The sequence below is a fragment of the Ursus arctos genome, unplaced genomic scaffold, assembly GCF_023065955.2.
Source record: "Ursus arctos isolate Adak ecotype North America unplaced genomic scaffold, UrsArc2.0 scaffold_2, whole genome shotgun sequence".
Classification (NCBI taxonomy): Eukaryota; Metazoa; Chordata; class Mammalia; order Carnivora; family Ursidae; genus Ursus; species Ursus arctos.
Genome location: NW_026622874.1, coordinates 89,292,375 through 89,305,581, shown reverse-complemented (window position 1 = coordinate 89,305,581; position 13,207 = coordinate 89,292,375). Strand labels below are relative to the sequence as shown.

General features: G+C 45.0%; 2 protein-coding genes and 1 pseudogene across 9 annotated transcripts in view; all 3 read right to left on the bottom strand.

The window, feature by feature from the left end:
- Positions 1-1,474, bottom strand: part of TPST1 (tyrosylprotein sulfotransferase 1) — a 219,223-nt gene extending 217,749 nt beyond the window's left edge. The window contains exon 1 of the mRNA XM_057314963.1: positions 1,385-1,474. The gene's annotated coding sequence lies outside the window, so the exon portion shown is untranslated. The remainder of the gene's footprint in view (positions 1-1,384) is intronic.
- CRCP (CGRP receptor component) overlaps positions 620-13,207 on the bottom strand; it is a 45,920-nt gene continuing 33,332 nt past the window's right edge. For 2 of the 8 annotated variants that reach the window (XM_026515921.4, XM_026515923.4), the window contains 2 exons: positions 7,280-7,337; positions 620-2,337 (listed from right to left, as the gene is read on the bottom strand). In XM_026515921.4, the coding sequence (XP_026371706.1) occupies positions 2,191-2,337; positions 7,280-7,337 (205 nt within the window). In that variant the 3' untranslated portion in view covers positions 620-2,190. Of the gene's footprint in view, positions 2,522-3,207; positions 3,340-5,517; positions 5,594-7,279; positions 7,338-13,207 lie in introns of all 8 variants that reach the window. The other 6 variants (XM_057314964.1, XM_044390220.3, XM_057314965.1 and 3 more) reach the window with 6 other exon arrangements.
- On the bottom strand, positions 8,237-12,770 carry LOC113267497 (DAZ-associated protein 2-like; annotated as a pseudogene).

Here is a 13,207-nt window from a genome sequence, read left to right as displayed (position 1 = left end):
TGAACTGAGATTCTAGGAAAGTCTGGAATAACAAAGGGAGACTGGTCGACCTAAAAATATATCTAGCTACAGTAACTGAGCTAGGAACTGGCATTAGTTCTCAAAACTCGGCCTTCCTCACATGTCTCCAAGTTTCCCTCACAGCTGCCTTTCCTAGGGTGACTAGACACTGGGTGTCAGCCTTCGTATGGGACATAATCCAATGTCAAGTACACATTCAATAACATTTACAGAGGCCAAGGACAACAAGCACATGGACGTACTTTTTTTCTTTTTAAAGAATACAACAGTCATATGGTCAAAAACTAAAACCACAATGAAGGATATAAAATGAAAAGTAAGATTCCCAGGTTCCCCAGCTCTCCTTCCCAGATATGATACTGATTAAGTTTCTTGTGCAAGTTATCTTATTTCTGAAATGCTATTAACATGACAGGAATATTATACAGAATATGTTTCTTATCTATAAAGTTTAAGTCTTCCAGAGACTGCCTGCCATTATCAGAAACTGAGGTGAAATTCAGGCCCCAAATACAGAAACTTAAAATTTTCTTGCAATCTAAAATAGATTTCAGACCTAAATAGATCCAACTTCTTTTTTTAACAAAAAATTCACACATTTTACCTTTTAAGTCAGATTTTATTTTTCTATCCATGGCAAAACAAACGCTTTAAAGATTTATAAAAATACCAAAAATTGGCAGTCACTTGGAAACAATGTATTATTAACTAGATTAATCCATTAAGAAAATGCACTGAATACACTCAATGTTAAAACGAAACAGTGACACAGATACCCCCGTATGATGCCTTGACAAATAAATCAACAGTTCTTGGTAAAACTCCCAATACCGAAGAGAGATTTAAAAACAAATGTCTCATGAATTCCAGTTTTCTGTAAACAGGTCTCAGCTGATCCTCAGATGACAAGGTTAAGAATGACATAACTATAACTGGCAGGGGTGCTGGGGAGGTTGAAATAATCTTGTAACTGCAAGGGCGTGGGAAGTAATCCAATTAATAGCAGCACCAAAAATACGTAATCTCACAACAAAACGAGTACTGATTTGGAAAATTAACGTCTGTGGGCATTTTCTTCCCCAAATGGGGAGCAGGGCGAATGTAGGAAATTAATTTTTAGCAATTTTCCTAGGCCCGAAGGCAACCACACGTCTGGAGCTACTGAACTCTCTAAAGCCTCAATATCAACAAGCTCTTCACATGGTAATTATCCTAATATTTGAAACTGGAAAACTGATGCAACCTTGCCATAGCCAACAAATTCAAATTCTTATTAATCAACCTCTGGTTCTTCATATTCGGTCCCTATTTGCACCCTTTCAAAAGATGCAAACAATCTGCCCCTTGTGCAAGTGAAGCTCACCTGGCCTCAAGAGGTGGCGTGTGCCCAGGGCTCCCGTCTCAGGGCAGGAAACCGCAGGTGGTCAGAAAGGTGGCCGACGCTGTACTTCCGTTGCCTCCGCCAAGCAGCCTGCTGTGCTGCTTTGCACCTGGTATGGGCTGGTGCCCTAACATTTCCAACTGAACAGTGAGCTGGTCAACAACACCCCTGCCAGCAGAGGGAAGGAGCCTTCAGACCTGATGAAGGGTTGGTTGGCCAGGCCACTCTTCTCTTATCTTTGATGTTCTCGAGGAAAGGATTCCTCTAAGGTGAGCCAAGCTCAGCGGCTCATTCTAACCTAAGGCAACTATGTGTTGCTCTGGGAGTTTCTAGCCATCTAACCGGATTCTCCTCACTCAGCTCTCACCCCAACAGCGCTCAGCACCCCTGCTTGGGAAGCTCCAAGGGAAGCAGATGAAACTAATTAAGACACAGCCCATCAAAGGCAACACAAGTATTCACCAGCTGTGTACGGCGCCCTGCCCACAACTGTGGCGAAGGCCACAGAAGAAGTATTTTTACCACAGAGGGCTGCACAGTCATTGTCCTCTTTGACTCTGTCCTCTTCTCTTCAGCTCTCTGCCCTGAAAGCCTCAGTCTGTCTTCACCATGTTTCATCTCCCAGAGGCATAAGTACTTCTTTTTAGCTTATTTTTGTGATTTCTCCAACCAACCACGAAATCAGGCCTGTTGGGATAGAAATGAACAAATGAACAATCCTCCGGACGGCTGGCAAATGGCTGCCGGGCTTTTCAGTTTCATGAGGCGGTCGGGACGGCTGTGCTCCTCTATGCTGGGTCCTCTTCATCCATCGTCACGTCATCCATGTTTTTCTTCTGTTCAGCCTCTGGCCCAGCAGGCAGAATGCTTGTGACGGTATGGAGGAGGGCTTCAATCTGCTCCTCTGTGAGCCGTTCTTCACTCTCCTCCACCATCTGCAGAAGAAAACCTCTAAGGGTTACAGAGGAGCCGCACAGGCGGAGTCCACCCCTGCCCGCAGTCCGCTGGCCTCTGGCATGCCGAGCTCGGGGCCCGGCTCCAGAGCCCCCTCAGGTCGCCGGGTCCTCTCCATCCTGGCTCCAAGGGAGGGAGAAGCCAGCGCCAATTCCTATGCGACTGCTCAAAATGGGTCGGGGCAAAAAGCAAGTTGCAGGTTAGCATTTTTCTTCAAAGAGACAGAACACCCTACCAGTTCTATACCCATCCACATGCACACATGAATATGTTGTATGTGCAAAGAAAACGCACCTCCAGGGAGTGAAATGGCACTTTACATACTTTTGTATTTCACAAGCACAGCTGTAACTTATGAATTATATCAACAACTCATCTGACGATTGCCCACTGCGCGCCAAATGGTTTATTATTTTTTTCTCGTCCCCACTCCCACCACACTAACAGCTCTTCAGGGAGCTCATGTGCCTGACTGCACACAGCACTTCATATCTGTTATTTCTTTTAACCCTCACAACAGTCCTGGCAAAGGACAGAATGAGAATCCCAAGCCAGGCCTGCCCAACACTAACACTGACAATCAATCCAACACACACCACGCGGCCCTGGTCATCTCCTGGGAACCTGGAGCACGAGCCTGATGAGTGACGGCTGGGAAACTATCCCCCGCTGCCTCACTAAATTAGGTCCACTTAAAGCCCAGTTTGACATGTCCTGGAAATCTATATACAGACGATCCACAATTATGAGCCACCTTTCTTAGCCTCACTTCTAGCTCTCGATATATTAATGAATACAAACATAGTCAACAATGTTTTTAAGAGCAATATACAGGCAGGCAAATTACTTACCCATGTTCACTTAGTGGTACCAGCCATCTATCACAAACAGCTTAAGGTGTCCAGGGTTCTGTTCTGTGGCATCTCCCACAGCAATCTCTGAAATCTGGCAACTAAGACCACAAGGAATTCCACCAAGAAATCCTAGCAGATTTAAGTAAAACAAGATGACAGGCTAGGCTTACAACCCTGAAAAGGATTTCAGTCTGACTGCCTCACTTTACAGACAACAGTACAGAAACTCATCAAGTCCGGTGACGTGTCCAAGATCACATCACAAACTCCTGGCAAACCATTGGTCTCTTCATTCACCTAGGTCCAAAGATGTTTCTACAACCAGAGAATAATCCTGAGTGTTCTAGGATGGAGAAGATCCTGAGTGAAATAATGGGACTACTTCCCATCACGCTGTGAAATAAAATGACTATTTCCTAAAGATTCAAAGGCTCCGTAAAATGTAACCACTACTGAACCGCAGTAGGAAAATAAACCGCAAAAACCCATTTTTTAAACCAGACATGCAAAATTAGGGTGTATAAAAGGAAGTAATCTAACACAGACTGCCTCCAAAATACAAAGGAGTTGGAAAGGGGTACGTCCGATTTGATGATTTGATCCTAAGAAAAGATGATCTCCATTTGAGAGAGGAATGTCTCCAAATTCATAAATTGGCATGTGCAGTTGATCATGAACTGCTTCGTGACTCAGGGGAAGCGGGAAAGGAGATTCAGACGAGTCTGAGAACACAGACAACCTCCCACCAGCATGTGCGCCGGTGCTTTCCCAGAATCACCACCGCCAGAGCTTCTCAAGCACGCGGTCCATCACGTCGGGACACGTTACAGAGGAGTAAGCGCAGGCTCAGCATTATAAAGACAAGCTGACCTGGGTCTCACAGCAAGTAGTGCAAGGTCTTTTGACTTGGGATGCCAGCTCTTTTTACAACACCATGCCTCTACGCTTTCCTCTCTCAGAGATGCAAACTAGAGTCCACTGGTTTGAAAGAATTTAATTCTATGACTTCTGAGAGGTCTTCATTTTTAGAAAACCAAATAGAGAAGACTTGAACAGGCCACCTTCTTGCATCCCGATCTCTGGGTCTGGCAGAGAAAACGAAGATCAGGTGTCAGCTAAATGTGTTCGTGGCAAGAGGGCCGAAGAGCAGAAGCTTTCGCCAGCACACAGCCCTCAGGGTCAGACACTTTCCTTTTCGAACCAAGATTCCCAGTCACAGAAGAAAACCTAAACCTCATTAAGCAAAATGAAACACATATACACAAAAAAGAAACTTTCAGAAACCAGACACTTACTAATCCCTCTTGGATCAAGGTAAAATGATACTAAGTGTATTACTCCTCACCTTTTCTTCCCAACAGAGAAGAAACTGAGCCCAAATAAAGAAACACAAAGCACCATCTCAACGTTCTCAAACACCTGAGGTTTCAAGTTGCTTGGAATATAAGGACAAACAGAATGTAAAAATCCAAAGTATTTGCAGATGGGTCAATGATAAATTTTTATCACATACAAAGACCATATCGATTCCTAGGGGCTGTCAAACTGGGCTGCTATACTCCCAAGATGGTTGTTTCTCACTCTAAGCTGTCAAGGCGAACTGCCTCCTTTACCCAGAACAACAAAACAATTCAAACCTAATTAAGTATGGACACTTGTAGCTATCTGACCCAGAACAGTTCATTTAATCTCCGTAAATTTCAATTTTTCTCTAGTGTAAAATGGAATTAATGTCTACAGTAAGGACCAAATGAGAACATATATTATAGTGTTTTGTAAGCCATAAAACTCTACATAATCCAAGACATTTTATAATCACTAACTTATAACAGGCATATATGGTAGTGCTGTTCAGGCCAGAGCTCACAAACCATCTCAAACGAATACACGACAGGGAATGGCAGAAATCAGAGAGGCTGGTGGCGTCCTCATTTCCTCAGACAGCAGGCAGTCACCTGTGGCTCTGTGGCTCCCAACAAATCATGGCTCAGGTTTAACTAAAAGAAGAAGCTTCAGCCTCCAAAACTGAACACTAATAAATGCTGGATGCTGAAAATACTTCTGGACGCAGGAAGAATAAAAGGCTGTAAGGTTAACGCAGGGAAATTCTCACGTCCTCTGTACTTCGCACGCTGTGTGAAACCTCATTTCCTATCCCGCTCTTGGGAGAAGAGATACTGCCACAAGCCTTGGTAAATGTTTTGCCACCCTTTGTAGCCAAATCCCAGGCTGGGGAAAATCTGACTATAAAATGGTCCAACTGCTGGGAAACAGCAGACACAGTGTTTATCAAGACCTACTACCTACCTGCGAAAAGGAGAAAAGAACAGACAGTCTCAGGGCACGCCACACACATCTTTCTTCTCACTTGCAAAGCACACGGCTTGGAGGAGAAAGTAAGGCTTTGAGTCAGACAGACCCAGTTAGCCGCTCACTAGCAAAGACTATGACGAGGGCATTAAAGGTGACATCCACAAAACCCATGGCATATAGTAGGCACTCTTAATAGCACCTAATCGTACCAAGTAATGATAGAGCTTTCTACAGGCTCTGGGATGAGGTCACGCTAATCCTCATCTCCTCTCTCCATCTGTCATTAAGCCATGAATAACATATGTTGCTGATTAAAGTTGGAGGAGACAGAACATGTGATCTTTAACCCAGAGGGACATGGATTAGTTTCTTGCTGATTCGTTTGTTTTTTCTTTTCTAAGTTGAATCTCCAACACAGTTGAAAGCATCAGAATAAGGGTACCAAAAAAAAAAAGGATCTCTAATTAGCCTAAAGGCCAGTTTCCCCAGAAAGTCACCCTTTATGGAAGGAATTTTTCTAATTTAATTATGGGTGCATTTTGAAGGACAGAAACAACATTGGGAAGACAATAAAAGTTTTAGTCAAAAATTAAATGCCCCGTGACCCTTTAAAAAAAGCGTTCTTTTAAAACAACTCTAAACATCATAGGTATTTTTGGCTACTTTCTTCCACACTTTTCTGAAGGAACTTTGACAAAGGATCAGTACTTCTAAAACTGACTTTGCAAACTCCTTAATTCTCCAATCAGTTTTTTTTTTTGTTGTTGTTGTTGTTGTTTTTACTGGCAGTTACATGGCCTGCCTAATATTTGGAGCTGAACGGTGTTCTCTGCCCTGTTGGCAGAGGGAAACTGCCCAGTACGCCAATCCGGCAACCACTCAGTTTGTCTCACTGGGCCTCATTTTCATATTCTCCTCAGACCACGTGTGGCTTCTACTCTGGCTCCCTTGCACAATTCTAAAGCTTTATGCTGTGATTGCTGTGTAGTCTTGCAAGTGATGAGAATCCACTGAATGGTCGTATGCAGGGAAACAAGACAATCAAGTCTGTGGTTTCAGAAAGTGAACTCTGACCGCGGGGGAGAAGGTGGACTGGAGGGGCCAGACTGAGGCAGGGACGACGAGAAAGGACAACTGCGCGAGCCACACTGAGAAACGACAGAAACGAACACGGTGCAGCAGGGAGAGAAGAGAGAACAAGGGAAGACAGAAGCAGCAGAACCTGGGGACTAAGTGCATATGAGATCAAAGGCAGAGAATGACTTCCAGGTTTCTGGCTTGGCAGACTGGGCCAGGAGGCTGAGAGAGAATGAGAGCATGGGGGGAAGTGCACATGTGCTCCGTGAACCAAGAACAGAAACAGGAAGAGTAGGGTCGAAGGGTGGGAGTCGGGGAGGAGAAATTCTGCCAGAGTCATGGTGAGTCTATTGTTTTCATGCAACATCTGGTTGGCAATAACCCCTACAGGAAAGCAATGGCCAGAATGGGGTAGGACATCAAGGGAGACAAAGAGCTGCCAAGATACAGGCCCAAACCCTAAGGAAGGAACTAAATTTCCTCTACTCTTCTACTTTCACTAAGTTCATACTAAGTAGGATCAAACTGGTGAGGTCTCCTTTCACTTATGAAATGCGGGTAGTCGTGCAGTCTTTTCAAGAAATGGCAGTTCCAGCCTTGTCTGGTCTCAGCTGTATCACCCTTCCTCCCTCTCAGGCCCAGAGACCAATCCCCTCACGTTCAGGCCTCCTTAACTCACCAGCTGGATCTCAACAGCAGTCATAGGCCTGTGATTCAGCAGCTGAAGCTTTTCAGCTCTGTCAAAAGAAAAGTACAAAACATTTAAAACTCTTTTTCCCTTCAGAATCTTGAGTCTTGACCAAGCTGTGTAGAGAACACTGTGTCAGATAACAAATGGGAGAACCAGTTGGAACGTGGCCTTCAGTTTCTTCAACTGTAAAATGAGAGAATGGGAATAGGAGAGCCTATGTCAGAGGCTCTTAGAGGGTACAAATGTGTATTAGAATCCTAAAAACAAGAGGTATGGATTAAAAGACAAATAGTAGAGATACAGTTTTAATAAATTTTATTTGAAAAATATGAAGAAAATAACATTTTCTTAATACAGATTATAGAAAGTAAAGATTAATGAAATCATCTTGGTTGGTTGGTATCACTTAGAAATGGCTGAGAATTCCTTTTCTAGATTAATACTAAACATCAGATTTTGACTTGTTATCTTAGAAACAAAAACCAGGACTAGAAGGGGGCCGGGGGCTAATGCACAGAGTTAGGTATAAGGCCCAGTTCTCCGGCCACAGAGTTTACAATCCAGTTGGGGAAAAAAGACAAATACAAGCAAATTTTAACGCACATGTAAGTAACAGTTGAAGGCAGTAATTATCACCTGTCACAAGGCACTATCTAGCTCATTGCTAAAGGGGTGGCTGAAATGTGTGGACTCTGGAAGCTGATACAGGACTTAAAAGAAAAAAGAAGCTTCAGTTACCACCCCTGTGCAGGTGACAATTTCTAAGTCTCCCCTCTCAGCCTGACCTGGGAGCTCCACATTCATCTTTCAGTTCAACTCAGTAAATATTTATTGAGCTTAAAGACATTCTGAAATAAACAGATGAATGAGCCACAGGCCCACAGCCGCATTCGGGGAAGCAGCACATTAGGCAGCCTCCCTATGCCTTGGTCTCACCATCTGTAAAACAGGAATGATAATAGAACTTAATATCTCACCAGGGGGTTAGGAGGGATGAACATCTTTCCGTTTATAGTGCCAGCAGCTACCATTTATTGCTTACTTCCCATATGGCAAGCACATTGAGCCCTCAGACTTAATCAACACTGAGATGGTAAATAAATTGCCCAAGGTTACACAGCTAGGAAATGGCAGAGCTGGGACTCGGCCATCAAAGCTCATGTTCTTAACCATCTGCTTCTAGTATTCAGTATTCAAAATGACTGTCACACAGCTATTTCTCCACAAATGGCAGTCATTAGGAAGGCACTTGTAGTTAAGTTCTACTCCTCATAATCCCCCAAACATTTACTCTAGACTCAAAGATGACTTCACAGAGGAGGAAACCCTTGCACTGGACCCTGAAGGGTTTTCCAGGCAAAACGATGGCGGAATGGGGAGTCACGGCAGGAACAGTCCAAGTAAACGGCCAGAAACAAAAATTACAGAATTGTAGGAAACGGCTGCATGAGAGGCTGTGGGACATGAGGCTGAGTCAGGACAAGACCACACGGGCTCCAACTACAAGGCTGCACGTGACTCTGTGGACACCCGAAAGCAACCAAGAAAAGGAGTGATATGCTCTCAGGTGAGGAAAAACGATGCAGGGCTGGACATGTGAAATGCTCCTGGCCACTGTCAGCAGGACCTGACGACAGCCTCAGTGGGCGGGGACAGGGCGAAGGAAGAGGAGAGTCAGGGTCCAGCGTCAGGGTTTTAGCCTGTCTGGGAAAAATATATTACTTGAAATCTGAATTCAAGTTTGTGGTGCTTTTGGAACAATGAAGAGACTTGTCTAGTTTTAGTCCTACTGTGACCTAGGACTAAAGAAAAAGACCAGAGCTGGCTGTATTAGCAAGGAGTTATACAAAACCATGGGAGTGGGTATCACAGTCCACAGACCAACTACAGAGTAAATGAAGACCCGGGACAGCGCACCATAAAGCATTGCCAGGTAAGGGTCTGGGAGAGGAGGTGGTGAAGGAGGAGCAAATAGAGGCAAAGAAAACCTAGGAGAGTGTTAGGGAAACCAAGAGAGGAAAAGCTCCAGGAAGAGGGTATTAGCCACAATGTCACATGCCGAAGGGCGGGAGAGTAGGCTGACAGTATAGAAGGCACTGGATTTGCAAAAAAAGAGGGCACAGTGGCCTGTGCAAGTAGTTCGGTGGAATGACAGTGGTGGTGACAATGGGCCCGTGGGGACCGAGGATTAACTGTGGAGAAAATAACCTTTATTTTTTCTGTAATGCAGCGTCACCACTTTATTAAAATCTTCAAAACAGTCTTCACTCTACATTTTGAGTATAAAAAAATTCACAAGTGCGCCACAGTGCAAAGAGAAACATACAACAGAGAATTTCCATGATAATCTATGGTGTAGCCAAATGTCACATGTACAGAACACATTTAGATGAACTGAAGTTACAAGATAAAATAAAGCCCAATTTCAGAAAAAAAAAATCAAAGTACTAAGGATCCCCAAACATTCTTAACCCTAATGAGATTTCACTGGACTCAAATCACTCGGAGGGGAGGCATTCACAATATGACCCCATTAACCCAGCTTAGGAATTCTCAGGAGCCATGAGTGGCTGCATCAGGCAGGTTGACAATAAATGGCAACCAAATTTTGATCTGAAAATTCCCCTTTATTTGGTTCTAAAGTCATAAGGCTTTTGAAAGGCATCCTCCTCACTGCCCCTCAGATTTTAAGCAAACTGGTTTTCAGTACAGTTTGTACTGAAGTTCTTTGTTCAACGAACCTCAGTTTTTCCGGCACCAAAGAAAATTCAGGTTTGGCTCATGTCTGATGAAACCACCTGTGAGGAAGGTCTTAAGAGGCAGATGCAAAAGCAGAAGCAATGGGGTCTGTGCTTAGAGTACAGATGGGGTTTCAGAGGATCCTTGTGAAAGACTAGTTAAAGATAGCACATGGGGAGATGTGCAAGGAGAAGGAACTTAGTCTGACTGGCCCACCTTGCAACTCTGATTCAATGGAGAATGGCAGGAGGAACAGAAGACAAGGTTTGAGGGTGGGACGTGGAGCAAGGACGGATAGGCAAAGTCAGACAACTAAAGTGTTTTATTTATGACATGCACTATAAATCAAAGACTTAAAGGAGACTAACAACCAAGCAGAATAATTCGGCAACTTTAAGTCTTAGGAAGATGAACATTCCCTCCAAGCCTAATTTGATATTTCATTACTAAAAGCAAAGACCCAGTATGGTACAGTATAATTCTGGAGGAATTCAAGGAAGATCCTTAGGGCTGCTTCGCCTACATTAGTTTATGAACGGCTACCTCCCCTACAACAAAATGCTTCAGGAAGATACTGCTACCATAATATGGTTCTCATTAAATTTGAAAAGTTTGGGCACCAGAAAGACCCCGCGACCTGTGTCTGAAGTGAAACGTGAGGTTGCCAAACTGTGATCGTGTCGAAGGTACGTGAGGTCTTTCCCCGCACACTGGTGGCCTGGCTCCTCACCAGATGCTGGAGCCACCAGCTAAGCCACCCATGAAGAGGCTTCCCTTCCACTGAGTTCCAAGGACACTGGCTCCCTGCGTGACTGTAAGCTGAGCAGCACTGGGAAGGCATCTGGAGGTGGAGGAGGAATGCTGCCAGCAGTAGCCCCAGCTCTGGATCTGGGACCTGCAAAATACCCTCCTTCCACCAGCACTGTTGAGCCAGGTGGACAGATGGGACCAAGCAGATCGTAAGCCACGGGGATTGTGGCACCTAAAAGGCCAAAAGCCACAGTCTGGGCCCTGGGAAGATACAGTGAGGTGCCCGGGAAAGCAGCTGATGTGGCAGGAACTGGGGCAGCCCGTGGGTGTACTGAGCTCCAACACCAGGGCTCTGAGTCAGCGGACAGAGTGTCAGCACCGCGGAGCCTGAAGAAGGCACGGGTCTGAGGGTCTGGATTCCCATGAGGCCGCACAGCGTAGACTGGCTGTGTTAGACACTGACCTTTGCTGCTCCCAGTGGTTATGGGTCTGGTTCTGCTCAGCACCACAGACCAAAATAACCTCCTGACAGGTAGAAGTAAGACAGCAATTACAACCCGAGGAGGGTAGGTTCTGGAGGGACACTGGAGCACGTCTGCCAGCTAAGGAGATAAGCATGAGGAAAGACTGAAATTATAGGGGAGAAAGGGGAAAAGACCCTCAGAAAAACAAAAGTCCAGAGTTTCAGCAAAGAGGCTCATCATGTTCACGGAGACCACAGCAGTGTGGGGGGAAACAGCAAGTCTGAGGGGATATGAAGGAAAAGGAGTTCATTTTGGATAATTTTCTCGGTGATGCAGAAGTGAAGTTACCACCTGAGAGGTTAGGATGGGGCCAGGAATAAGACCAGCAAGCAAGTTTTTTGTTTGTTTTTGAGAGAGAGAGAAAGAGAAAGGGAGGGCGGGAGAGGGAGAAGCAGACACCCCACTGAGCGAGGAGCCGGACACGGGACTTGATCCCAGGACCCTGAGATCTTGACCTGAGCCAAAGTCAGACGCTTAACCAACTAAGCCACCCAGGCGCCCCCAGCAAGCAGTTTTAAAGACCCAACAGAGTTGGAAAATATGAACCCTCATTCCAAATAAAATTATTTATTTGAATAAAGAAAAGAGAAAGAGCAGGAAAAGAGAAAAAAATATAGCTGAATAAAGGAGCATCTCTGCTACAATCAGTCAAAGCAATGGAAGTCAGCTCATCGACCGGTCATTATCCTGCTAGGCTCTGAACTGCTGGAAATGTTCCTCAGTTACACAAAAGGATCTCGCAAGTCTTCTAGCAACAAAAACACTCACAGCTGCTCCCTGAAAAAGCCCACTTGGAGTCCAACCAACCAAGCAAGTTCTCTGCTCCCACATTCACGGAGCTGAGCACTGCAGAACCACACTCACCGCAGGCTCCGGTTTGAGGGGGCGGGGGTTACAAACATCCCCCTCACTTCATAACCAAGCCTATTTTTATGGTCTCTACTCTCTCCCCTTCACTTTCAACGCACTGCACTTTAGCTCCTGCCCCAACCAATCACCAAAACTATTCTTGCCAAAGGGCCCGGTGACCTCCATACGGACAACTCTAGGGAATGCTTCTGTCCTGTTCTACCCTCTCTGTGACATCGGACATTGTTGATCACGCCCTTCCTTCAAACTATCTACCCCTGAGGCTTCCACGACACCATTCTTTCCTGATTCTCTTATCCTGCTAGTCCTTCATCTCGTTCTAGGCTTTTTCTTCTGCTGCTGCTTCTGTAGCATTCCCGTGGTGCCATCTTCCACCTTCTGACCCCCCTTACTGAGTTCCTCACCCAAATTTCACAGTCGCATCCACTACTAAAGGTTCTAGGCAAGAAGTCCACGTGTTCATGCTATGTGACCTAAGTTCCCGATCTCTGCAACCAACTGCCACCAAGATATCTCCTCCTAAACACCTGAGACACACTTCAAGCTCAACACACCCCAAAGTGATCTGACTGCCCTTTCCTACGCACCAGCTCCATTCTCTCAACTTCTCATTTTGGAAAAGAAGCAAACACCCAGGCCAGAAACCTGAGGGTCATCCTTGCCTCCTCCCTCTTACCCACTGCCAGTATCAAATCACCGAGAATTCACAACTGTTTGTTTCTTTTCTTAAAAGATTGCTTCTTTCAAGATATCCGTCCCCTCCTCACCAATTCTATAAGCCACAATTCTTGGGTAGAGGACAATGGTTTCTATCCTCAGAGGTCTGCCCCTTTTTAAACCAATCTTCACTTACAAATAATGTACCTTTCAAAAGGTGAAAATCTGGCCACCTCATTATCCTGCATGTAATCCTCCTGTTGTCCCCACGGGCTTTGACATGAATTTGAATTTCCTTAGTTCGGTTTCCAGAACCCACTGAAATTCGGTATTTGTCAATCTCTCAAGGTTCATATGCCTTTGCTTTCCCTAAGCA